Genomic DNA, 27613 nt, shown 5'->3' on the forward strand with positions numbered 1-27613 from the left:
CTCACAATCTGGGCCCCAAGCCATGACCCTGAAGAGAAGGGTCTAGTTTTTATTCCCATTGTGGCATGGCTCTAAACCCAGGACGCAAAGCTTTCCATTGAGGTAATGCCTGGAAAAGGTTCTCTATGTCTGTTCTGTTGTATAGCCATGGCGTCTATCGAGGTCCTCTTGATTTAGCTGTGGGGAAGTTCAGTCAACTTTGCCTATCTCTCTTTTACTTCCTAATTGACAATAACTGTGAAGTGCTTTGGAAGTCTAGAATCATAGAATTGTAGAGTTGGATCCTGTAGCCCAGCCCCCTGGAATACAGGAATCTCAACTGAAGCATACATGGCAGATGGCCATCCAACCTCTGCTTAAAAACCTCCAAGGAAAGAGAGTCCACAACCTCCCGAGGCAGACTGTTCCACAATGTGCAGCAGAAGTGCAGTAGAAATGCCACATGTTGGATTTTTACCGACATTTATGCTCTTAAATATGTTGTTGAAGTCACTTGGGTGCCTTTCTGCATAACAAGCAACTAACGAGGTCAATAGATAATTATTAATATAAAAAATGAGTATCGGAGACCAATAACTAGATCTGTTTGTCTAGTTAGCTAGCTATCTTTGTCTAGTTATATTTGTCTAGTTAACTAGCTATCTTTGTTTGAAAGCACTTAATCCTTGACTGGCTTGGACTGGCCTGGATTGTTATTTCGGTTTTGATAGCATTTCTTATTTATTTGTGTTGTGTGTAGGTGTCTTGTTTATCTCTTTAGTGCTTCGAGGCGCTGGGCACCATACGGGAGTCTTATAATGAAAAGAAAACTCCTGTTCCCAAGTGTGCACAGATACGTAAGCTTATTTATTTCTGTGCTGGCAGATGCATTGCTCTTGGCTGGAGACACCTTAACTGTGTAATAAGGGAAGAAAGAAATTGTACACTCTCAGGTCTCCTGAGCTAACTGGCGCTTTCTGAATATTGATTTGTTGCCTGTAGGCTTTTTTATGGTGCTTGCTTAATAATGGACGGAGATGGAGAGCAATAAACTCATTCACCCAAGACTGTTGAACCTTACTGAAGGCCATGCTGGCTACCACATCCCAGTAGGAACTGGAACTGCTCCCTGTGCCATGGAATTGCTGTGTGTGAGAGGGAAAGCAGCAGAGAGAGCAGGTGAACGCCATTTTGGAGCCCCATGACTGCTGTGTCATGGTCCTTCTAGAGACATGGCTGGATCCCTCCTTTCCACAGGGACTTCTGCAGCTAGAAGGACGCTCAGTAATTAGAGCGGATAGAACCGCCGAATCCGGGAAGAGCAGAGGAGGAGGAATTTGCGTTTATATAAATAACAACTGGAGTTCGGACATTAAACAAATGGACACGCATTGCTCTCCTGACTTGGAGTACCTAGTGGTGAAGTGCCGCCCTTTCTATTTGCCACGTGAGTTTAATGTTGTTATAATAACAGCGGTGTATATACCTCCCGATGCAAACACTATTACAGCTATGGGCCACCTGCTAACTGCTATTAGCAAACAGCAGCGGGCCCACCCGGATGGAGCATTTGTGGTTGCTGGTGATTTTAACCGAGCCGATTTAAGGACTGTGCTTCCAAAGTTCCACCAGTATGTTGATTGTCCCACCAGGGGGGGAAATAACCTGGACCGAGTATATAGTAACATCATGCATGGATACAAGACCAAGCCCTTGCCCAATTTGGGGCAGTCAGACCACATATCCCTACTTATGATACCATCATACAGACCTCTCGTACGCAGAATTAGACCATCGATTAGAGAGATACGAGTGTGGCCAGTAGGTGCATCTGAACAACTTCAAGATTGTTTTCGGAGCACCGAGTGGTCGCTTTTTGCGGGGAATAATGTGGACACATACGCTTCAACAGTACTGTTCTACGTTAAAAGCTGCATTGATGTCGTCACTACCACCAAACAAATACGGGTGTTCCCTAACAACAAGCCCTGGCTAAACAGGGATGTGTATCTGCTGTTAAAGGCAAGAAATGCTGCTTTTCACTCTGGTGATGCGCAACAGTATAGAGAAGCCAGAGCCAAATTGAAAAAGGGCATTAAGAACGCCAAAGCTATGTACTGCCGGAGGATCGAAAAACATTTTGAGAGCTCCGACCCTCGTCGAGTATGGCAAGGCCTGCGACAAATTACAGGGCAAAATATTAAAAACGAACTGGCTAGCAGCAGTGCGCACTTAGCTGATCAACTGAATCAATTTTTTAGTCGCTTGGAGGTGGGAACTGGAACTACTGTCACTACAGCATTGGCTACCAGCACATCATCAGAAGCTACTACTGATAGACAACCATTTTTACTACAGACCTCTGATGTACAACGTGCCTTTCGGAGCATTAACATTAGGAAGGCAGCTGGACCGGATGGAATCACGGGACGGGTACTTAGGGACTGCGCTGCAGAATTAGCTGGAGTATTTACGGACATTTTTAATCTATCCCTGTCGCAGGGTTCTGTCCCTACCTGCCTGAAGACATCGATTATAGTGCCAGTCCCCAAGCAGTCAGTGGTGGTATCTCTCAATGACTATAGACCAATAGCCCTAACATCTGTCGTTATGAAATGTTTCGAGAGATTGGTGCTAGATCATATTAAGGCTGGTCTTCCATCCACTCTAGACCCGTTCCAGTTTGCATACAGAAGAAATAGATCTACTGATGATGCTATTTCCATCGTTGTCCACACCGTACTGAGTCATTTAGAACGACAGGGAACCTACGCAAGGCTGTTGTTTGTGGACTACAGTTCTGCCTTCAATACAATTTTGCCAGACAGGTTATTTCTTAAAATGATCAATTTGGGTATACATCAGAAGATCTGTCTGTGGGTAAGGGATTTCCTGACTGACAGGCCGCAGACAGTGAGAATGGGACCTCACTATTCTTCTACTCTAGTATTAGGCACAGGAGCTCCTCAGGGATGTGTGCTAAGTCCCTTTCTCTATTCCCTGTACACATCTGATTGCACCCCACTGTATAAGTCCAACACAATCATCAAATTTGCGGATGATACAACAGTGGTGGGGCTCATTAGTGAGAACGATGAGACTGCTTATAGGAAAGAAGTACAGGGGTTAATTCAATGGTGTAAAGAAAACAATCTTATGCTTAACACCAAAAAAACCAAAGAACTCATAGTTGATTTTAGGAGAAAGAAAAGTGTATTTTTACCATTGCACATAAATGGCGAGGAGGTGGAGAGGGTTGGTAGTTTTAAATACCTGGGCATTTATATCTCTGAGGACCTCTCATGGACTGCAAATATTAACATGGTTGTGAGGAAGGTGCAGGGGAGGTTGTATTTCCTGAGAATGCTCAGGGGACTGAATCTATCTCAGCAGCTACTCCTGTCCTATTATCACAGTACCATTGAGAGTGTCTTAACTTATAGTATATTATCGTTGTATGGAAGTAGCTCTGAAATGGATAAAAAAGCTTTACTGAGAATAACTAAAATTGCCCAGAATGTTATTGGGCTCCAGCTACCAACCCTGGATGAGATCTTCACGTCTCGCACTTTGAAGAAGTCACACAATATCCTGAGAGATCCCACCCATCCTGCTCACAACTTCTTTGAACTGTTGCCTTCGGGCAGAAGATATAGGACAATGAAAACACGAACCACACGCCTTCTGAATAGTTTCTATCCAAGAGCTCTGATTGCACTAAATAATGATCTCAGGGCCAGTTGTAAGAAATAGCAAGCAGGGAGTAGGAAGGAATGAGATAGGGTTTAGGTTATGTTATGCCTTTAATAGGTCATTTTATATTTTGGATTATGTATGTTTTATAGATTATGTCTGAATGGAATGAGAGTGTTGGAGGTACGTGCAAATGTGTATGTGAACCCGGTCTTTGGGTGGGTGTTTGATTTTCGTTGTTGTGTATACTGTGTATATACGGACAATGACAAATAAATTTCTAAATCACCTCTGTGGGAAATGGGCTACAAGGAGTCCCTGCTCTTTTAACTCTCAGCATGGGTTGTAAGATTTAGCATGAAGGCTGGGGGAAATTGGTTGATAAAGTAAATGAGTAGCAGTGAGGTTTGGGAGCTGGAGTCACCACCCTGCCATTTTGGAGATGTTTCTGTGACATGGCCTGCCTTTAATATGTTTTCATGTGTGTGTATTTTGTACATACAGCAAGGCAAGTGGCTACTAAGGAGAAGGGCTGGCTTTGGTGGCACCCTGGCTGTAGAATTGCCCCTTCCCCTCACAAAAGGCTTGCCTGGTGTCCATTTTATGGTGCCAAAAAGCTATTTCCCCCCACCTTTTTAAAAAAGTTGTTTTAAATAAGCCTCTCACACCATTTCATAGAATTGTAGAGTTGGGGTTTGAGAGAAAGAATCTCTCTCTCTAACTCTCTGTGTGTATGTGTGTGTGTGTTTGTGTTTTAATCTAATTGTTTTATTCTGTTTCAACTAGAAAGAATTTTTTTCATTGTTTTCTAAGTACAGTCATACCTCAGAAGTGGAACGGAATCCATTCTGGAAGTCCGTTTGACTTCCAAAACATTTGGAAACCAAAGCGTGGCTTCCAAAAATACTTCGCAAACCAAAGATAGTTACTTCTGGGTTTGCGGCATTCGGGAGCCAAAACTTTTGAGAACTAAGCTGTTTGTAAACCAAGGTATGCCTGTATTGCGTACTGTATTTGCTGTGTTTGCTGGTTGGCAGCCATATTTAATCAGGGAATCTCGTTCTGACCCTGTCCGTTGGCCAGAGAGACCTAAGGACAGTGTGTACCCCCTGCCTCCCAGAAAGAAAACATTATGTCAAGGGGGAGACCAGTGTGAACCTCCGACCCCCCCAGCAGTCAGCTGGAGGAGAAGCAGCTCTGGGGAGCTTGCTTTCCACCCCCTCCCTTCCAGAGAGAATACTCGGCTCAAACTGCCAGTTGTTTTCAGACTCTGAAGGGAAACACCGTGATTAAGGGGATCTGGGTGTGGGTAGTAGGTGCGAAGGGGAATCTGAAGCACCCCTCCATGCTGCCATTTCTGGAAGGCAACAAGGGACGTGAATATTGTTTTTCTGAAAGTGATGCTATTCCATAGGAACAGGAAGCCTGAAGAGGTTTTATTTCCTCTTCCTGTGCAGCAAGGTAATGTCTAAGGACCATTCAGCTGATACTAGATGCAGATGCGCTAGGTTTAAGCCAGGCATGTGTCTAACTGAGTAGATGCCTATTCTCCGTGGCGAGGAAAGCATGTAAAAAGATTAGTGGCAAGGCAGATATTATCACTGAAAACTTTTTTAAAAAAACAAAAAACCACCCAGCTTTTGTCAGAAAGGCTTCCTTATTCGGTCCTCATGATCAACCCACTTTTAGTAATCAGAGTGAAATCTGCAGGGATGCTTGCAGAGATAAAGTGGGCGTTAGAGTTGTGTAGCACCATTTGAAGGAAAGGCTGCTTTGCGAGGATCTGTGGTACCAAAAAGTGGCACAGAACAGAACAAAAAATAAATAACAGAACAGAACAAAAATCAGGTAAGTTTGTTACCTGAAACGTCTAGTCCTCCAAATGCCTGCAAAACTTCCATTAAAAGAAAACATAACCCTCCGCATCTCTAATTTGGGGGTGCTATCGCTTTTTAGAAAATTATTTAAACATTCAGATTTCTATTCATTTTTTATTATATCCCTTTTGATCCAAAACTAGACTCAAGGTGGCGCTGAATGACAAAAACTACACCACAAACTATTTGCCATCCAGTTAATGACAGTCCCCTCCTGATCTCACTCATAATCAAGAATGTGTACTGAGATTTTCTTCTTAAAGAATTGATCAAAGGGGATGACAACATATCTCAGACAGAAACTTCCCACATCTAAATTCCCACAAAGTTGACAAAATTTGAACCACCTGGGCCAGAACTTTCCCACCCGGATTCCACGAAGGGGTTGGGCTGATAGAGCCCCACGGATCATTTTTACACTAGTGTGTGCCAAATGCCCTTTCTCTCAAGCCACCACGGACTGTGTCATTTTTTTCCTTCTTCTTTCGTCTTTTTTAAGCTATGCATAACAGTGCCTTGCAGACTTTTAGGACAGGAAGTAAAAACAAACAAACAAACCACATAGAACCAACCCCCCTGGAAACTTTTCCACTGACTAACAAGACTAAAGAACTACCTTAAATAAAACTTGTGCACAGACTCTTATCACAGGCCTTTGCATAGTAGCTGAAGGCTGAAGTGATGACAGCAGATAAGGGTGTTAGCCTTTGAAGCTCATTGGTTTTTGCTGTGGAATTTTTTTTCTTCTTCTGAAAGTCAGTCTTTTAGAGACAAGCAACCACACATTTCCTGAACTTTTACACCCTTAGCAAAGCTTGGGGAAACAGAGAGAAGAAAAGGGAGCAGAGGGACAAGAGTGCCTTTCCACTCGGTACATCTCCTAAGCTATTCCTCTTGACCTCTTCAGTGGGACCAGCCTCCTATCCCTGATGACCTTTCTTCACCTTGAGGAAACAAGAGGGAAAACAAGAGAAAACTGAAGAGTTCATTACCCTCCGCCTCCTTGACTCAAGACGGCAAGCAAGTATAGTTCAGTGTCAACACATGATGAGCTGGAAGCAGTTGTGACCGTTTCAACAGCACAGGATTACATTTTCAACCATCGTATTTGTAACCTGAGGAGAAAGGACACCAGTGACTGAAATATTCAAGAGGGATCTGTGCACAGTCTGTTACGCTTCATGCTGGTGGAACTCAGTGCCATAGCTTAAGCCGGTCTTTCTGGTTTCCATCCAGGTTGCTGAAGTCACCAAAGAAGTGGTTTTGTATGTATTTATCCGTAAACATCTTAACAATCAAATTCCTTCCTCTGGATTCTGTTTCCATTCTGGAGTATAATGTAAAGAAGGAGCTGCCTTGAAGCATTAATGAAAGCTGCATCTAAGACAAATGGAATTTAGAAAGTAGCCCTGTGGCTCTTTGGTGGAAGAGAGAAGACTGCAAACAGAAGACACGTGGTGGCAGAACCCTGACTTAAAAAGTGCCTTAGGCTCTGGAATGTACAACTGAAAGTGAGGACCACCTCCATATCCTGGATTTCCTCCAGCCCACCTGCTTCTTGAGTATGCGTTAATGGCGCTAAGTCATGGTGGTCACGCAGCTGAAATTGGAGCTGTGCTTCCATGGGAAAAAACTCAGAGGTTTCACCTGCAGGTACATCAGATCAGTCAGTGGATTCCTTCCAGAAACATCGTTCACCATAGCATCACAGATTTTTGTGCCATTCATCCTTTCAGGTTTCGGCCTGTTATTTGCTGGATTGTTGATCGATACTGTTCAAGTATGTATGGGCTTTCAAGTACGTTAGTAACACCATTGGTAAATGTTGCCTGGGTGACTTTGAGCATCACTTTTTAAATTGTGGGTACCTAGGAGCTATGAGCAGTGTTGTGTGCTTCCTTGTCTGTGGGGAAAGTGCCTTCCATGGGCATGCTAGGGTCACAAAGAGGTATTTCAGAGGAAAGCTCTCCTTCATTTTCAAGGCACATGACTTGATCTAACTGTCCGGGAGCACAGCTACTGTATAATACTAACGAGAGAGGGGCCAACAGGGAGTCCTGGGGAGCATATAAATGTTTGGGAAATCCCTCTCTAGGCAAGCTTCAGACTACTGAGCTCTGAAGTTCAGTGCTAGGTGAACAGGATGCTGCTCATTTTGCTCTGAACCTGAGTGGTACAGCACAGGGGAGGGGATCATTTTCACTTCTCCTTTCCACATAGTGAAATTTGACTGGGGGTGCAACCCTTGACCCTTATTTCATTCCTACTGTGCGTGGCTCAGACAGGCCAGTTCCATCTCTCTTCCCCTCCCTTTTCCTCTCTCTTTCAACTGACACTCGTTTGAACTCAACATTCCATGATACCTGTCCTCCTTGGTCTGTTTTTGTGGGAGGACGTGGTAACCTCTTTTCTGTTTGTAATTCCCAAACTAATGTTTTTCTTCAATATCTGGGAAGTCAGCTGAGTATGCAACAACTCTTGCCTTGTCTGTGGGTGGTTCATTTCACTGTTCCATTGAGTCCCATGGCTGACCCTCATGCGTGTGACTTTGCTTACACCAGGAGAGAGTCATTTGCAGCTTAACCCTGTGCACAAGTCTTTGGGGATAAGCCCCACATGCTGTTGATAGAATCATGCTGTTGATCTTTGTAACATGTGTCACTATTATATTATATTAGCCCAAATTCATTCATTCATCTCTCCCCTCCTTTCCTCTCCCTGTCGTTTTTGATCCTGGTTGAAATGTCACCAGTGCTTTTGCTCCCTCCCCTGAGCATCAGCTGATACACTGGGGGGGGGGGTAGGAAAAGGAAACAGCCAGTTCATGTACGACATATAAGGAATGGAAATCAAACATGCACCATTAGATCTCTGGCAGCACTGACCTTGCCACTTTTCCAGCCATGTTTTTCTTTGTCACCCTCAGGGACAAATTGCACACGATGCTTAATGAGTAGCATGATTGATTACAGGTGGAGTGAGGGAAATTCCTACCATAAATGCAGTTTATGGTATGGAGAGACTTATTTCTTCATTCTCCAGCCACAAGTGGTACAGACATTCTGCCCTCCCCATCTGGCCAGAAGCCTGGGAGGGAGGGCATTCCCACCAGTGCCAGTTGGAAACACCCCCCCCCCCAACCTATCCCTGCAGTTATTGTTCTGACTGTGATTGGGGAGAGAAGGGGTCATGATGCCGATAAGTTAATTAATGTAACTCCATGATATAGCTGTATGCTACACATTAGGCGTCATTTTGAACACTTAGAATCAGATGCCACAAAGACAATATTGCACTGTTGAGCTCCATGTTAATTGTAGGATTTCCAACCACGTGGACCACATAATGTAAGAGCTCAGCTGACTGTACTGGATACAGGCGATAAGGACAGAGCCCAACCTCGTCATAACTGAGCAGAAAGTAATAAAAACATTAACTGACACTACTCACTCTGTGTACACTGTCTACTTTGCAAAAGAGCAGCCTCTGTGCACCACCGCTTTATGAGCTCAGCAGTGTCATGAGGAAAGCAAAATTAAGAGGTGCAGACAAGGGAGGAATGAGTGACTCTTGGCTCCAGTTCGAGATGAATGCAGAGGTCACCGAGCCAGCCTATACCCTTGATGGTGCTATTGTAATTTCAGAATACTTGCATTCATTTTTGAGGGGTTTTTAAATTTGCACTGAAGGTTGGATTTGATGTAATAAAAACAAAAACAAAAAACTCTTAAGGCTGCGAGTCACACATAATGATTCACGGAAGAATAACCATATTCTAAAGGGGAAGGGGAAGGAATTAGAAATTGGGGGTTATTTGATTTCTCTGTTACTTCCTGTAATTGAACTACAGGTGTTGTCTTTTTAACGTGCACAGAAGATGGTTAGGATATCATGCCTCCATGTTTAGGCTGCTTTTGTTGTCACCAAAGTGTTTGCTGTTGGGTCTACACACCCCTTTCCAATCAAGTCTGGAAGATTCGCAAGCTAATTTCCAGTGTTACTTTTCTTATCTAATCCATTTTTTTTTGATCCCATATACCATGATCCAAGATGTTAAAGCTACCAATCACTACTAATGCAACTTACACTGTGTTTTTTCCTTCTATGCATCTTTCTTTCATATTGCAGAGCTTTGTAATGACACTTTGTTCCTTAGTCTCTCCCCCCCCCCATTCTGTTCCTTTCAGCATTTCAGGTACAGTGGTACCTCGGGTTAAGAACTTAATTAGTCCTGGAGGTCCGTTCTTAACCTGAAACTGTTTTTAACCTGAGGTACCACTTTAGCTAATGGGGCCTCCCGCTGCCACCACACAATTTCTGTTCTCATCCTGAAACAAAGTGCTTAACCCGAGGTACTATTTCTGAAGCGTCTGTAACCTGAAGCGTCTGTAACCCGAGGTACCACTGTACTCATGTAAATGCATAGCTTAGTAGTTGGAACCCATAGTAATCAATCCATATCTAATGATGCTTGGCAAGTTTTGGATTGCCTGTCCTTGCAGAAGAATAGTGGGGAGAGTCATTCCACCAACTGCTGTCTCAAAGTCCTGAAGATTAGGGTTGTTTATGACTAGTTCAGGGGAGTATCTTCAGCAGCAGAACATCATACAAATGCACCAGCCTTGTCACATCCCCCCCCCCCCCCCGATATGGAACTCTTAAGAAGCTACTGGCCTAGATGACTCAGGGAGGCTTTTGCTGCACTCTTGGCGAGCATCCTTCAATAGGCTGAGGAGAAGAGTGAGGGCTTGTTCCCTTGGAGAGGAGTGAAAGAGGAGGGAGATCTATGAGCAGGGGCTGGGGAGAATCGAGGGAGAAAGGTGGGTTACAGGAAGGGAAATTTGGTGGGGAGATAAGTAGGCAGGTGGTAGATTGAGGGGAGGAATGTAGGCAATTTGGGAGGAGATAGATAAATTTGCATGGAGAAGGTGGCAACTGAGAAAAGGAAGAAATGGAGTAGCTGCAAAGAGGAAGAGATAAGCAAAAGACTGGAAGGGTAGAAAATATGCTTTTTCCTTTGCTGCTGCTCCAGCCTCCTGGAATTCCTTGCAGGCAGGTTCCTACTTGTTAATCTATAATTCAAGCTCTCCTTTGTTCAAACTTATCTTTTCATCTAACATCACCTTCTTTGGGTCACATTCCTCCAAGGGCCGTTTTCTAGCTCCTTATATACAACTGCTATTAGCAATAAAGTGGTTCTTTTCCTTCTTCGCCTCATTCCTTTTCCAAGGCCCACTGAGCCTCTGTGGTAATTTCCAGCTGATTTTGCAGACCTTCACTGGTCTTTGTCATTAGGTTTATCAGCTGGTATTAAATACCGACATGTGGCTCTATTCTCACTTGAACTGCCTCCTGCCATGGCCCACCATGTTGTCTCTCCTGTTCCCACCCCCTGGAATGAAGCCATATGGACACACATGTCATTAATGCAGAACCTCTGCCCCTCTAGAAGTTGGACTACAACACTCAGGGATAGTCAGGCAGAGTAATATATACAATCAGACCTTTGATTCATTGAACCTAGGGCTTTCTGCTCTGACTGACCGGCAAAGGATCCAGGAACAAAAAGTTGAGGTCACGGTTGCTCCTTAGAGCAAGCGAAGGAACCTGCCACCCTTAAGGACTTTGTCTAAACGATCTCGTCACAAAATGTTCTGGGAAGGAGGAGTAAGTGATTCATTGGCACTATCCAATAGGTTTCCATGACAGAAACATAACATTATTCCATAATGAAGAGGTCTACATGACTACTAATCTTGCATATACCTATGCCAACAAGCAGGTGGTCACATAAAAGAGGTTGCCTCAATTTTTGTTATATATATATATATATATTGTTTATGGTGGCTGATAATACTAGTTTATTTCACTACTTTTTTGGGCGGGGAGAACAGAATCATTTAGTCCTTTGGCGAGCAATTTCAAAGATTTCATTGCCTTGGGATCTCTCTTAGCTAGTGATGCATCACCATGCTGCCAAGTACAATGTGTGGAAATTGTGCATCCATGGTTGTGACTAAAGAAGACTGTGGGTGGTATAGAGGTGGATTAACATCCTCTCCTCTCCCTTTCTCTCAGCACTGGACTGTGTTCAAGACTATCACAGAAATATTTATCCTGATTCCAGCCCTTGTCGGATTGAAGGGCAACCTTGAAATGACCTTGGCATCTAGACTTTCTACCGCTGTAAGTGTCAACCTTGGTGTTGTTTTACTTTTTAATATGCAGAGATGTGTTCATGACTTTTATTTCACAAGGACAGTTTGGAGGTGTAATCAAAGAAGTCTCCTTAGCTGTCCATCCATGAAAATCAATTGCCAGTGGTGTTGCTACAGGATATCCCAGGGACCTGAGCTCCAGAGCTTTAACGCTCCAGATCTTTGGATCCCCTGCCTGTTCCTCTCCTTTTTTATTTTTTAAACTTTGCTTACAGGGTACTTCTAACTGGCTGATTAAATCTGATTACCGGTAAAAGGATGGATTTGCTGCAGCTAACACCAACATGCTGCATGCCTCTTATACCAGAAACATTTAAAAGAAGCCACCTTATATTTATTCATTGCATTTGTCCGTTTAGCTCAGTATTGTCTACACGAGGGGTAGGGAACCATTTTTTTCAGCCTGAGGTCCACATTTTTGTGGCCAGTCTTCTGGAGACAGATGGTCAACAGTGGACATGACTAAGAGAAAATTGGCCTCCTCCGCACATGCACACAGACACACATATCACCACACAACAAAGCAGGGGCATGGATATTGTCAGGAGAAAAATATGCTGTAGTCTCCCTGCCCCACCTCCTTGCTCAGAAGTGTCAAAGCGGGGGCTGCACCTTTGCGAAAGTGCTGCTTTGAGGTACTTCAGCAGTGTTGAGGCAGCAGCCCATAGTGAAGATAGATTCCCTTGCCTGTTGGGAAAGGCAAGAGATGATGGAGGTGGAGGCTTCTGACAGAGCAACCTCCCCTTCTCCTTTCAAGGTGCTGCAGCCACTTTTCTCTCTGTTCATGATAGAACCGCTGCTTCCAGGTCACTGGTGCGGCCAAGAAACAAGGCAGGAGCAGACTTTATTCTCAATGTAAACCAATCAGCTGAGCAATGAGGAAAAGGCAGCCAGGCTTTCTAGGGCTTAGTGGACCCTGTTTCACATGTGAAACAGATAATCCCCAAAAATTGTGTTGGGTAGGGAGATTGGCTGTGATAAAAATGACTAGACTATTGCCTAGTCAGTGGCAACCCGCTGTTCCATGCACACACAAGCCAACTATTAAATATTGTCGTTGTTGTTTAGTCGTGTCTGACGCTTCGTGACCCAATGGACCAGAGCACACCAGGCACTCCTGTCTTCCACTGCCTCCCGCAGTTTGGTCAGGCTCATGTTTGTAGCTTCAAGAACACTGTCCAACCATCTTGTCCTCTGTCGTCCCCTTCTCCTTGTGCCCTCCATCTTTCCCAACATCCGGGTCTTTTCCAGGGAGTCTTCTCTTCTTATGAGGTGGCCAAAGTATTGGAGCCTCAGCTTCAGGATCTGTCCTTCCAGTGAGCACTCAGGGCTGATTTCCTTCAGAATGGATGCGTTTGATCTTCTTGCAGTCCATGGGACTCTCAAGAGTCTCCTTTTGCTGAGGAACAAACCCATTAGGTGCTAATGGCAAACCATCCCACAATCTAATACAGTGGAACCTCAGTTTCTGAACATAATCCATTCTGCAAGTCTGTTCGACTTCCGAAACATTCCAAAACCAAAAATCAAAGGGTTGTCAGCAAAGCGAATGGTGAAAATGGAAAAATCGCCGCTGAAGCCATTCAACTTCTGAGGCACATTCGAAAACGGAAACATTCACTTCCGGGTTTTTGGCATTCGGCTTCTGAAACGTTCAGCAGCCAAGACATTTGAAAACTGAGGTTCCACTGTAATACATTCCAATCTGCCTTCTAGATAGTTTCAGTTTTAACTAAGCATATTGCTGCAGCTGTATTTCACGCCCAGGGTTTTGGTTTGCAGAGTGGGCTGAGGAATTACCTCCTAGGAACCAGTGATCATTTTTTGTGTCAGCCCAGGCTGGGATAGAAAAATGCCCACATTAATATATTAGGTACCAAAGGAAGCCAGGTTTGATATCATTGTAGACCTGGTCATGCCTGATCCTAGGCATATTTTTTATTATTGAGTGAATGAAAAATATAATGTATATATACATTTGTCAGTACATGAACAAGTACTTAGTTACGTGCTAAGTTTTATTTACTTATTTAGTCATGACTGGCATACACATACATTCATTTTGACAGGATTTTATTATTCTGGGAGTATTTGTTGCTGCAAGATGGAGTTACATAGATTGCCCGTAAAGATAAATTCATCGGAGGATATGGACTATATAAGTCTTCGGTCTTGCCTAGGAGAGTTCTTTCCCAACTTCCCAACTTTTGTAAATTCTTTCTCTCTGCCTCTCTTTTTCTCTTTCTTTCATTCAAAACACACGTGGTTTTTAAAGTTTTTAATCCCTGGACAGAACAGATTTTTTTTAAAAAGCTTTTTCCTTCTTTCATGCCTTGGTCACCAGTGTGGAATCCGCACAACCTGCAGCTGTACCTGCACACTGGGTGCACCCAGTCTGAGCCACCGTCCTTGACAATCTGGTGCCACATTGTATGCTCAGATCCTGTTTGCACGGCTAACGGGAAGAAAAGAAAACCCATTCCCCTCAGGGGCCGATGTGGAATGCCCTGATACATATGGAAAGGGCGGAAACAGAAATGACTGCAACCACAGTGCTCCCAAAATCTGGGTCTAGCCTCCTACACCCAGACTTTGTGTGAGCCCATGCTGGCATTCTCTCCCACCTTGTCAGCCAGCAAGTAACATTTAAGTTTTCCCTCTTCTGCCTTCCAGGCTAATACTGGAAGAATGGATGATACTCAGGCACAGTGGAAAATGGCTACTTGCAATTTGGCTCTGATTCAGGTAAGTAGATCTAAACTTTTACTTGAGACCTCTTTATAGTATTAGTCAAACTACACACCCTGCGGACATTCTCACGGGTGCTTGGAGTGGTGTGAGCGGCAAGGCAAGGCTTAGGGTATCTGCTCATTGTGTGCTTTCAAAACTGTGCTTTACAATCGGTGGAGGAGGCCTCGTTTTTCTGTACAAAGACTTGTTGGCTGCACGCTTTTAAAGCCTAGCAATTGCAATCAGAGACCAAAATACCTAAGGCTTGAGCCTCACATCCGCAGCAGTTTTTCTTCATTTGTGTGCTCACGGTGTGACCTATGTTTCATAAAGCTCAGGTTTATGAAGTCCCAGGTTTAGTGTACTGAATAGCTCATGTGGAATCATTTTGTGTACATGTGCATAGCTTGGAACTTGCTAGATGTCTACATATAGTCTGGGATTTTTCCAATGTCACCATCTTTACAGGAATGTGATCCTGCATATCTGTGCCCCTCTAGGAATTAATTGGAATTCCTATGCCGTATGCTGTGCTCACTCAACATTTATCTGCAAGTTGAGGTAGAACCTCAGATTTTCTTTTTTTGAAAAGTTAATGCCTGTTCAGTTGAATATATGTTCGGAAATATAATAACTTTGAAAGCTGGCTATTCAGACTAGAGATATTAATAGTTTTCTAAATATTGATTAGATTATTAATTGTACTTATCTCATTACCTCTTCCTATCTTCCTGGGCCTGGTTATAAACCCATATTAAGATTCCAGTCCTGAACATATTATATGAAAATACGTCCTGTTGAATTCTGGAAGTTTACTTTACACAACATGCTTTGACTTAAATTCCTACTATTTTCATTGCTTAAGGAAATGCCCTGAAGGTGATTGTTTAAATTCGTTTTTTCAACCTGGTGTCCCATCAGCTGTGCCAGGTTGATTAAAGCTGGTTTAAGGATACCTTAGGGACGCGGGTGGCGCTGTGGGTTAAAGCCTCAGCGCCTAGGGCTTGCCGATCGAAAGGTCGGCGGTTCGAATCCCCGCGGCGGGGTGTGCTCCCGTTGTTCAGTCCCAGCGCCTGCCAACCTAGCAGTTCGAAAGCACTCTCGGGTGCAAGTAGATAAATAGGGACCGCTTAATAGCGGGAAGGTAAACGGCGTTTCCGTGTGCGGCTCTGGCTCGCCAGAGCAGCGATGTCACGCTGGCCACGTGACCCGGAAGTGTCTTCGGACAGCGCTGACCCCCGGCCTCTTTGAGTGAGATGGGCGCACAACCCTAGAGTCTGTCAAGACTGGCCCGTACGGGCAGGGGTACCTTTACCTTTAAGGATACCTTGTTCAGTACATCTTCATTTAGATACCCTAATAATAGCAATTGAACTGAGCTATTATTTGGTCACTACATTGGTCAGCTTAAAGAAGTTAATTTTCTCAACTGCCTTTTAAAGATACAAGATAATGCATTACATTTTATTGGGCCAATGTCTGTTGGTAAAGGAGTTTTCAATATATTAATAATATACACAATATACACAACACTGCTTACCAGGGTTGAAATGTAACTGTGTCACTCAAATGTTTTCATACTTCTTTATCAACAGGAACATCTGCTAACGGTCCTAATGAATTGGCCATATCCTCATTACAGATTTAAACTCTCTTCTCAGGAAACCCTAAGGTTGTAGTACTGTGAAGTGAGAATAGGAATATCTAACAGGGAATTCACAGCACCTCACAAAACTGCAATTCCCAGAATTCTGTGGGAGTGGGATCCATGGCGATTAATACGATATGAAATTGATATGTTTGTAGTCCAGAGATGCCCTGTCTGTTGAGTGCATGTAGAAATATTAGGTAGAATGTTTGTTTTCATCCAGGAGGGGGCAGCAGTAAGCTTTTGTGAACAACCTAAAGATGCCTGAATTTTAATACAGTATGACACTCTGAGCGCCACATCACACATTCCCATCTTGGAGATTTCAGACCTGCATCTTCCCTCACAAGTGTGTCTGAAACCCTGCAAAAGGGAAAACATTTGTGTGCACATGCAAACGGAAAGATAGCTGGCAGGGAAAAGGTTTTGTGAGCACGCGCACACACACTGCTGCTTCATTGCTCAATGCCTCGCTACCTCGAAACGGCTTCTCCTTTTTGAAAAAAAGAAATTTTGAGTCTTTCTGGTGCTTTTGCATGTAACCTGCCATTTGTTCCTGTGCTACCTTAGACCTGATGTCTGCAGGAATGCTTGCACGTTGATACCAGACGAATAACTCCTGAGACTCTCTGTCCTCCATTCTTGTTGCTCCACAGTTGCAGGCCACGGTGGTGGGGCTCCTGGCTGCAGTGGCAGCAGTCCTTCTTGGTGCCTTGAGCAAAGGCTACTTGGAGCTGAACCAAGCAGCCATCCTGTGTGCCAGCAGTTTGACGACAGCATTCATAGCCGCCCTCTCTCTTGGTGAGTCTTTGTAAACTACTCAACTTAAGAGTAGGATCCAGTTGTCTCTGGAAGCCTCTCTCTGCACCTTGCCATAAACAGCCTCAGGTCCACTTTCTCTCTTAGAATGACTACAGTGTTTAGGTATGCTTCCCAGTAGGTTCGTCATGACTGCCTATTCGCCTTGAGCCAGAGCTGTTAGAAAATTGATTGATGCACCCTCAGCTTTCTGGCCTTTCACCCAAACCTAATGTCCCACCTTCTGCCTTTCATAGGATCCAGTTGTCCGCTTAGAGCAGGGGTTGGCAAGGGGCCGCATCAGTCCCATGGAGATCCTCCATGGGCCGGACTAGCATAGCACGCCAGAAATCGCGTCTGCGCATGTCCGTGGCGCTGGAAATCGCTTCTGCGCATGCCCAGATGCCAAAAATTTGCTTCTGCACAGGCGCAATTTTTGGCGTCTGGGCATGCAACATAAGTGATTTCTGATGCCGTGGACATGTGCAGGTGCGATTTCCAGCATCTGCGCATGTGCAGAAGCAATTTCTGGAGCCACAGAAGAGAGTCCCTGTGCCGCACTGCACCGGTTTAGCGCAGCACACAGGGACTCGCCGAGTGAGTGGCTTGGTTCGGGGGCGGCTCATGGGCCGGTTAAATGGTCTCCGGAGGCCGCTTCTGGCCCATGGGCTGCAGGTTGGGGACCCTTGGCTTAGAGAAAACTCTCGAAATCTGGATGAGCAGTCTTAGGTACTAAGTGCGTTCCTCTCTCATTTCTGATCTTCTAACTTCAGCCGTCGTAATATGATGGCATTCTCTGTGCCGTGGGGATTTTATGTCACTCCAGAAAGACTGTTTCATGGTGCTTTTTGCCAAATGGAGCATTGCTGCTGCTAAGAGGAGAAGATTGCAAGTTTTCCACAAGAGTGCAGCACAAGACCTTTAAAAAGAAGGAAGTAGATGGCGGCGTCAGAAATGCTGGCACCCTAAAACACAAAGAAATGAGGGCAACATCTTATGATGATGGGCTGCTCCTTCCTGTTTGAACAAGGCAAGATGGTTTAGGATGCCAGATTGCTCCTCCTTTGTTTTCCTCAGTGATCTGAGTGGGTATGAAGAAGAAATATGATACTATTGACACATTCCATGGAGGAATTTAGTTTGGCTCTGATAGCTAAGTGTATCTGGCATGCATTCAGGCGCCTTATTCCTCCGAACATCACTCGCTAGGGATAAGGAACAAGTGTATAGCCCCCTGCCTTAGGACCTCAGAAAGCTGCCTTGTATCAAGTGATATCATTGGCCCATCTTAACTCAGTATTGTCTACATTGAATGGCTGCAGCTCTCCATGGTTTCAAGCAGGACGTTTCTCCAGCTGTACCTGGAGATTTGGACTTGGGACCTTCTGTCGGCAAAGCAGACTCTCTGCTACTGAGCCATAGCCCTTCCCTGCCTTCATTAGGTCTGAAAGCATTGCCAATAGGAAATGCCCAGCCCATTGTGGTTTGCCAGGGCTTTCAAGCCTTTACAAAGGTCCAGTCATTCTTGCAGTTCTCAGGGATCTTAATGTTAGGACCCTCTTGTTTGGAAAGCTTTCAGGCACAGTGAAAGGGAGTCCATTTGGACCGCATATGGTATGGATATCTATGTTATACCTGGCCTCAGCTGATGTATTCCCCCTGCCCCCTTGTGCAGAAGCCCTTTTCTCCTTAGCTTATCCCCTCACCCCAACTTACTCCTGTAGTTGATGTAACTCCTTTGGCTTGTTGATTGTGGTTTAGGAAATGTACATTAATAGAGGTTGGGAGGGACTAACTCCCCCCCCCCAAAAAAAAGAGCCACAGGCCCTGCCGGCTTCTTTATCAGTTGCCAAAATAGCCTCCTTTGCTACTCTCTTTTCATCTTCTCCCTTCAGCAGGTCTTGCTTCTCTTCCAGATGCAGTCCTATCCATGCCATCCTGGAGAACAAGCCCTGGGCGAATTTCAGGGCTACTACTCCCTCTATTGGCTTTAGGAGACCTTGGCAGACAGGGAGTCTCCCTCGCCTTGAACTGAACTTTCTCCAAACCACTTGTTTTCTTTTCTTTTTCAGGTCTGGTGATGATCGGCGTGATCCTTGGTGCAAGAAAGGTGGGGATAAACCCAGACAACATTGCTACGCCCTTGGCAGCGAGCCTCGGAGACCTGATAACGCTTTCCCTGCTAGCTGCCATCAGCAGCACCCTCTACAAATACATAGGTACGCTAGCAAAAGAAGCCTGGGAGCTCTGAAACCGCAGAACGGCCTCTCCCTAGACAGCCGCCCATGTTGGAAGGAAAGCAGATTCCCAGGCTGACTAGGGTCTGCAGCGCTGGACAGCTTTGTTCTGCCTGTTGAGAGAGAACCTTCAGAGTCTCTGAATCTCCTAGTTCATTTAAAGTGGCACAGTGGGATCCATTTTGGCAACCAACAAGGGAAAATCGGAATTTGTGTAACAGACCCATCAAAACTCCTGCACTTGAAGCACCCTGTAAATTACCCAGTGCGTTCGCTTGTTCTTAGTAAGCTGACCAGATAGAAATAGAGGATCCTGTGCCTTATTAGTGGTGTGAAAAATTAAATTTTGTAGGTTTGGGGGAGAGAAAACAACCTGTGGAGATCCCCTCTTCTACAAAGGTGTTCCTAAAAGTATGGCACCCCTCTTCTCTTTGGCCTTGATGGTCCTCTCGCTACAATAGGATACCCTCAATCTCAGTTATCCGTTGTATGTGCTCCCTCTTCATAAAGAACCTCCCAGATAGGAAAAGATACCCCATCAGGATGCAGCCTGCATATTAAGAGCTGATACCAAAGTTTCCTAATACAAGGAGCAGTTCCAATCTGCTGTACATTTTCACTAAAATTAGGCAGTTATTGCGTGACTGTCTGAGAGGAGTTTGTGGAAGGATGAGATTTTGGCTTATGTTTTATTTTCAGTTGATTAAGGATTTTTTTTTTCTTGGAAGTTTGTAGCGACAGCAGTCCAAGCTAACTGGAAATTGAGAGCAGATAATGTGGGTTACTTAGTGGTTTCCTTTATGTCATTTTACATGACAGCAAATATGCTACACCCCAGCAGAGAAAGGTGGCCTAATAATTTCTTCCCATTTCAGCCCTCCTCCCCTTCAGGAAAACCAGAGAACCAATGTAGCATAATAGGGCATTAGATTGGGACCACGGAAACATAGTCATGAAGCCCACTGGTAGGGATTGGGGATGGATTCAATTCAATTCAAAATGCAACCATCCTTCAAAATTTGCAGTACAGTTCTTCAGCCAAGTAAGGTGTACAAAAATGCATATACTGAGGTAAAGTTTGCATTAAAATACATATATACTAGAGGGACTATGCTTTGCAAAAATAGTTTGGCAAAATTGCATACAAAATGTGTATATTAAGAAAAATCAACACGGCGGGGGTGGGGGGGAACTGATGTGGAAATGTGGAGACCTGAATTTAGAATTGGAAAATGAGAAACAGAAACCAAAGTGGGCATATTCACCCATCTCTGGCTGCTGTGTAACATTGGGCCAGTCCCTGCTCTTGACCTTTCTTACCTCAAAGGGCTGTTGTGAAGCTCCTGAGCGCCTACATTGTAAGAGAGAACAAATGCAAAGGGCTACGGGGCTTCTTGTGTTTCTGATAATTGTGTGGACGAAGGAACATTGACAGAACTAGCTTTTCTGTAGCAGTCCTATGATGTCAAAAGTAGCACCTGTAATCCCAGTTGGACCCCATTCCCTGCTAAAGGTCTCCCGCTTGATAGCTATATAATTGTCTCTGAAAGCAGAGTTGCTTAGGATCAGACACTCCCTACCTCCAGTTATAAAATCAATCAGAGAAGCCCCCACCCCTTTGCTGTTGCTGCTGCCCAGGCTTCCTGCCCTGTATCACCTGGGGTGATGCTAAGGGCTTTGAAAATCCCATGCTCCACCCCCCCCACCCCCCAGAGAAAGGTGTGTTCCCTTTTTGGGTGACATCCTTTGTGATTTATGACAACTTTTGTGATTAAAGGCTTTGATAACTTCATACTTGTAGCCTCAGGCTTTAACAGAATGTTGTTTTGAGAGAGGGAGAAAAAATATAAAGCACATTTCCAGAATGCTTCAACTGCTCCATTACCTGCAGAATGTGTTGCGACTGGCCCAGCTTTGCACCAGTTATGAAGAGCAGATGGAGAGAGCCCTCTAAGAACGATCATTAGCATATCAAAAGGCCTGGCACAATCCCCATTGCTTGAAGGTGCTTCTGAAGCTTCCTTCCTTCTGCTTCTGAGTCATTCTTGTTTTGTCAGAGCAGCAGCATTCTCTCTCCCTCTTTCCTGACGTTCCCTGCACTTCTAAAGGTCACCCCAAGGTTGACTAGACAGACAGAAATAAAACAACAGGAGCTGATATAAGCTAAAGCATGGGCAGGCAAACTAAGGCCCGGGGGCCGGATCTGGCCCAATCTCCTTCTAATTCTGGCCCGCAGAAGGTTCGGGAATCAGTGTGTTTTTACATGAGTGGAATGTGTCATTTTATTTAAAATGCATCCCTGGGTTATTTGTGGGGCATAGGAATTCATTCATTCCCCCCCCCCAAAAAAAAATATAGTCCAGCCCCCCACAAGGTCTGAGGCACAGTGGACCGGCCCACAGCTGAAAAAGTTTGCTGACCCCTGAGCTAAAGGGACAGGGGTGGGTATGAATAGGGCAGTAACTGCTCTAGTTCCGAGTAGCTGGCATTCTAGTCCATTATGCCCTTTTTTTGACAAGACAGTCTGGTAGCCTCACAAACAGTCCTGGGTGCTTCATAGAGAAGTACCGTATTTTTTGCTCTATAAGACTCACTTTTTCCCTCCTAAAAAGTAAGGGGGAATGTGTGTGCGTCTTATGGAGCGAATGCAGGCTGCACAGGTATCCCAGAAGCCAGAACAGCAAGAGGGATTGCTGTTTTCACTGCACAGCGATCCCTCTTGCTGTTCTGGCTTCTGAGATTCAGAATATTTTTTTCCTTGATTTCCTCCTCCAAAAACTAGGTGCGTCTTGTGGTCTGGTGCGTCTTATAGAGCGAAAAATACGGTATATAAAAGCTAGATCCAGCCTGCCTGGCACAAAACAAAGTCACATCACAGCTAGAGGTACAGTGCTGGATTATACCACAATCAGTATTTTAGGTAAAAGGAAAAACCCACATAAAGAGGATAGCCATCAAAATAATTCAGCAGCTCTGTGCTCTACATTTGTTAGATTTCAAGGTTCCATGTGGTTTTATGTTGCCTTTGCTCACAATGAGCCTCGTGGTCCCTTTCTGCTGCTACAATTCTACGAGTCAACAGACCAAGACAGCTGCTCCTTTTGAAACAACATGAACAATAGCAGCATACAGTATTAGGTCTGTGTCCGCTATAAATTCTAGAGTTCTTCAGGCCAGGTCTGTAACTTTTTACACATGGTCTAAGTCTTTGAAGCCACGTCTAAATCTATTGCGAAGTCTCCATAATTGTCAAAGGGGTGGAAGCCAGTTTTCGTTACTTCATTCAGCACTTGAACTGAAATTCCTATTCCAGAACTCTTTTTCTCAAATCGCAGCTGATCAAAATTTGGTAACAAAAGTTGACTTGTGTCGAACTGTCCTTATAGTGTCAGAAAAGCTTGGTTGTCAGGTCTTCTCCCTAGATTAAGTCTGAGCATCCTTCCCTTGGCTGAACTCAGAAATGCTCAGATTTTTTCATTGGTTCAGGCTCAAGGGTCTGTTTTATTTTTTTCAACAGTGTTGCTTAGTGAGCAGTGAGCAGTGACTGTTAGGCAATGGTAATGGACTGTTAGGCTCTAGTTCCGTTCTGGTCAGCCTGTTTACTGTTAACACACATAGTGTTCTTCATTTATTTTTACCTCTACCTTTACCTTTCTTCACTTATTGCTTAGTTTACTGCTCTCCTGCACTTTGCTTAAAAGCCTTTTTTTAAAAAACCCAGCTGTGCACTTTTTCCTTTTATGAAAGCTCCTTGGCTTCTTTTAGAAGGTATCCTGTTTCCTCTGTACAGATTAACAAGCTTCTTTTAAATGCCGAGTCCTGCAGTATGACAAAATCACTTCTTGGAGATGTGGTAATGAGCTTGTTCTGTTACCCCACAAGAGCAGTCAGTTAGGGTTTCTTAATTTTCTACCTTTGGGTAATTCTGCTTCCGCCAACTCCATCTTGCCAACGTGATGAAGGGGCTTCTGTTTGAAGATTAGTAGCAAATCCAATTTGTATACTCTGGTGTGATGCTTACATCGAAAACACACTGACCCTGAAGTTAGTTGTGCTTAATTAAATTCCACTTAAAACATCGGATCCTAAGAATCACCTTCTCCCATGTGAACCTGGGCACTTGGAAGAGAAGGTAATTAATGGCAGCTCCTTATGTCCTTGTCCTCCTCTGTTGCTTTGTTGCTGCTGGTCCTGTAATTGTGTTACTTCATTTAGGCTTCTATATATGCTTGGGTTTTATATTGATGTAAAACCCACTTGGCCTTTTGAATGGAAAGTTGAGATAATAGATTAATTATAAAGAAGGTCTGCTCATGCAACAAAACGTGTCCCTTTCTCCTCGCATGTTCCCTAAATCTATTCCAGAGGGTTGGAGGGAGACCCAGAACAGATTAAGGAGGTGCACAGGGAAAAGAGGGGAGAAAAGCCCAATTTCACAAGCAGGCCCCCTTCTCTGCATGTACCCCACTTGGCACTACATTGAACAGAGCCATCTTTCCCATAGGGCTTAGTGGTTTGTTGTGCCAGGGCGCCGGCCTCTCAGGGCACCCAGCGAGTGGGGGAGCTGCATGGCTTTGCCAGTGGCCTCCCCTTTCCCTGCACGCCCGCCAGCTATGCCCCATCAACAATATGCCTGGCCGGTGCGCAGCTTCCCTCCCAAGCCTCTGCAGGGATTGCTCTTCCACAGCAGCATGGGGGAGAGTTGCGCCGCCCCCATGGCTGGCAGTGCGCAGCTTCGCCCCCCCCCAACTAATTTGGGGGTGCTGGGAGGATATTTGCACCCCAGTGCCGCATCTGCTAAAGACAGCCCTGACGTTGAATTCCAACCATATAAATCAATTACATTTAAAAATAAGTGTAACTTGGTCCATTGGTTTTGAGACTTTACACCCTCCTCTCCTGCCTGCTTTATGTTTTCTATTGCGGCAACCAATGCATTCCCCCCAGGTCAGCTAATTCTGCTGGCTGCTTGTAGACGGCAATGGAAGCAGGCAGTGATGGAGGATTGCTGCATAAAAATCCTCGAGCAAACAGGCTTGGACACTCATCACTGCATCTGTTCTTTCACTTGAGAAAGCGGAATGGTCTTCCCCACAAAGTTGTATTCTTTCAGATTTGGAGATTCACACATAAACCTTTTAAGATGTGTTGTGGAAAGGGGGATTATTGAGTTGTCATTGTCATTGTTTTGATTCTGGATTTTTTGTTAGTTTCTTATATTGCGATTTTATATTGTGAACCACCCTGAGATCTATGCCTATAGGGCAGTATACAAATTTAATAAATAGAAATAAAATAATAATAAACCTTTCCTTTTCTTTGACAGAGGTGAGATACCTGTCGCCCCTGATCTGTGCCGTCTTCATTGTTATGATTCCTCTTTGGATCGCTATTGCCAGGCAGAGTCCTCCTGTTGCTGTAGTCCTCAAGACTGGGTGGCAGCCAGTCATTGTTGCCATGGCCATCAGCAGGTAAGCATCGTGGGCTAGAGATGGACTGGAATTTAAGAGGTCTTGTCCCTGGTGCAAATACGTCACTTCCAGGGACAATTTCTTCCTGTGTATTTGGTTTGTAGCTAACATGTTCTTGGAGTGTGGAGCCTTAGGTAGCCCAAACAGTGCCATACATGCACAGGACGTGTCGGCAAGCTGGGAGAATGTCCAGTGTTTACAGAGGTACAATAAGGAATAATTATTATTATTATTATTATTATTATTTATTATTTATACCCCGCCCATCTGGCTGGGTTTCCCAGGCCACTCTGAGCGGCTTCCAGCAAAATATTAAAATACAGTGGCCTGTTAAATATTAAACGCTTCCCTAAACAGGGCTGCCTTCAGATGTCTTCTAAAAGTCTGGTAGTTGTTCTTCTTTTTGACATCTGGTGGGAGGGTGTTCCACAGGGCAGGTGGGAGTCCCAACAGCGTGCAATGAGGACAATATTCAGTAACCACAAGACGCTGATGGACTCTTGGTGTAAGCGTGAACCAGCCCCCAAACTGCTTATGTGTATGTGTTAAAAGAGACAAATGAGGCCTGCAACAAAATGTTGCAGTGTGCAGGCTTCCAGCCATGTCCTTTTGCAATATAACTCTGTTTCCATTGGCACCCACTTCTTAAAAGGAATCAGCTTGGATAACTGCATAATGAGCTGATTTGAACTGTAAACAGCATATCTCTTACTTATTTTAGAATTCATTGACCAAACAACTGCTATCTAATAATACACAGGCTGGACACACACGCATATTTATGATTATCTTGGGATGTCAGGGCATGTGGAAATGCAGCCATGTTAAAAAAAGGGGGGGGCAGGACCCAGCACCAGATGGTGCACAGGAAGAACATACTTTGAGGGCAGGGTGCCCTCTTGGCAGTTCCTCTGCCCTCAGGGGTTGGTGGTCCAAGAGAGGGCAGTCCCTAAATTGTGGAATTCCCTTCCCACAGAGGTGTGTCTGGCACCTTCACTATACAGCTCCCTGCCAGTGCTGAAGATGTACCTCTTCACCCTGGCTTGAGATGTATATTGTTGCATGTCACTCCAATATCCAAGCAGTGCAAGACTCCAGGGGTTCCAGGCGCTGACCCGAGGTCCGTGTTTCCTTTAAGAAATGAGGCACAGTGGAGACTATGGTGTCTTTATGATATATGGTTTATTTACACATATATACAACCTGAGCATGCAAGGGAGAGGTTCACAACACTGACCCCCCCCCCGAGGGTCTTGCGTCTCCCATAGCTGCAGCTTTTGATTCAAACGCAGAAATCAGCCATCATGCTCTGACCCCTCTTTCCTGCTTGCTGACTTTAACAGACTGCAACCTTTTTTCTTAGGTCCTGTCATAGCCAACTCTAAAGGCTCTTCTTCAAACTCTGCTTTGTTTCCAAAAACTAAGCCTGAATAGAGCGAAAGGTCGCTTCCATTTGCCATCTGGCACAGAGCCCCCTCTAATTTTGCTTTTCTAATGGCTCCTTACCTTCCTTTTGTCCTCCTAATGGCCCATCACCCCAGGTGATTTCTTGGTCAGGAAACTGATCTGGCTTATATTTTAACATTTGCCTTGATTTAATTCTCACCCCTACTGGACCCAGGAATTTAGGGAAGTCTGGTAATCATGAACTCAAAACAATTTTTTTACAACCCACCTTATTTTTGTATTATTTATTTTTTAATATTAGTAATGTTTTTTAATAATTGTAACCTGCCATGGGACCTTAGCGTGAAGGGCAGGTAATGAATTATAAGAATAGTAAGAATAATGCTGATGGTATGCATATTGCTATGTGGAGATACCTTCCAGAGTTATAGTTCTTATCTTGAAATTTGTTCCAATCACATATGTTTATTCTTTTCAACTTTTCTTTTGCTTTTTATGCCAACTTAGTTCAGATCAGATTTCTAACAGTCATGGCATGGCTATATTCTCAAGAAAATACTCTGAAGCCGTAAATGATGATGGTCCCCATAATAAATGAAATTTATGGCCTTGTACTTGTCATATTATTTAAAATGATATGCTGTAAAGTGCTACACGTTGTGTTTTTCAATCTATTGTGCTTGGCTGTTAGGTTCATTAAAATATTTTCCTTATTGCTTCGGTGTTGAAGCCATTTCCTGAGTGTACAGGGGTGGATAGAATGTTTAATAATAATAATAATAATAATAATAATACTTAGTATATCTCCCTTTATCCAAAAATCTTTGCTGTTGTGGGATTTCAGAGATGTACTATTTTCCTTCAAGTCTTCGTAGTCTGGGAACTGGGGTGAAATCTTTGTTATCTTAGTAAAGTTGTCCGCCTGAATGACAGTAGCAAAAGTAAGGATTTCCACAGAATATTGCTGGAAAATATCAGGATTAGAAGCAAATGTAATCAAAGAAGATACTGATTATTATACAGTCACTGAGTAGTGGGATACTAACAGATGAAGTATGTACTCATGTTCTCTCATTTTTTAAAAACAGCATCGGGGGACTTATCTTGGACAAAACCATAACCAATCCAAACTTTGAAGGCATAGCTATTTTCACTCCTGTGATCAATGGTAGGTTGGTTCTTTTTTTCTTTTTCTTTTTAAGCATGTCAGGCTGCAAGTGAAATATATGTCCATGTTTTCACCCTCATCGTTGTAGGACTTAGAGAATCCTCATTTTCAGATCCGTAAGCGAGACAAATCCTGATTGCCGCACAAAGGCATTGTCTACCTATAGTTGGATAGAGCAGAGACTTAAGGTCAGTAGTGGAGCACATGTATTGGCTGTGCAAAAGGTCCTGATTCAGGCCCTGGTTATTTCCAGATAGGGCTGGAAAAGACACCCATGACAAGGCAATTTAGTGAAGACAACACTGAGATAAACAATCCATTGGTCTCACTCAGTAAAGCATCTTCCTGTGTACTTAAAATGTTAAATTTCCAGTAGAAGATTAAATG

The 27613-nt window shown here is 44.2% G+C and overlaps 1 protein-coding gene across 9 annotated transcripts in view; it reads left to right on the plus strand.

Moving 5' to 3' along the window:
- Positions 1–27613, plus strand: part of SLC41A3 (solute carrier family 41 member 3) — a 48832-nt gene that overhangs the window by 13588 nt on the left and 7631 nt on the right. For 2 of the 9 annotated variants that reach the window (XM_083426990.1, XM_083426991.1), the window contains exons 3-8: positions 11628–11735; positions 14441–14512; positions 16802–16946; positions 19016–19162; positions 24507–24651; positions 27147–27226. In XM_083426990.1, coding sequence (XP_083283116.1) covers positions 11628–11735; positions 14441–14512; positions 16802–16946; positions 19016–19162; positions 24507–24651; positions 27147–27226 — 697 coding nt within the window. Of the gene's footprint in view, positions 1–4925; positions 5521–5692; positions 7348–11627; positions 11736–14440; positions 14513–16801; positions 16947–19015; positions 19163–24506; positions 24652–27146; positions 27227–27613 lie in introns of those variants that run through there. The other 7 variants (XM_083426994.1, XM_083426997.1, XM_083426995.1 and 4 more) reach the window with 7 other exon arrangements.

This window comes from Podarcis tiliguerta (genome assembly GCF_965153285.1).
Source record: "Podarcis tiliguerta genome assembly, chromosome: 2".
In the NCBI taxonomy this organism is placed as follows: domain Eukaryota; kingdom Metazoa; phylum Chordata; class Lepidosauria; order Squamata; family Lacertidae; genus Podarcis; species Podarcis tiliguerta.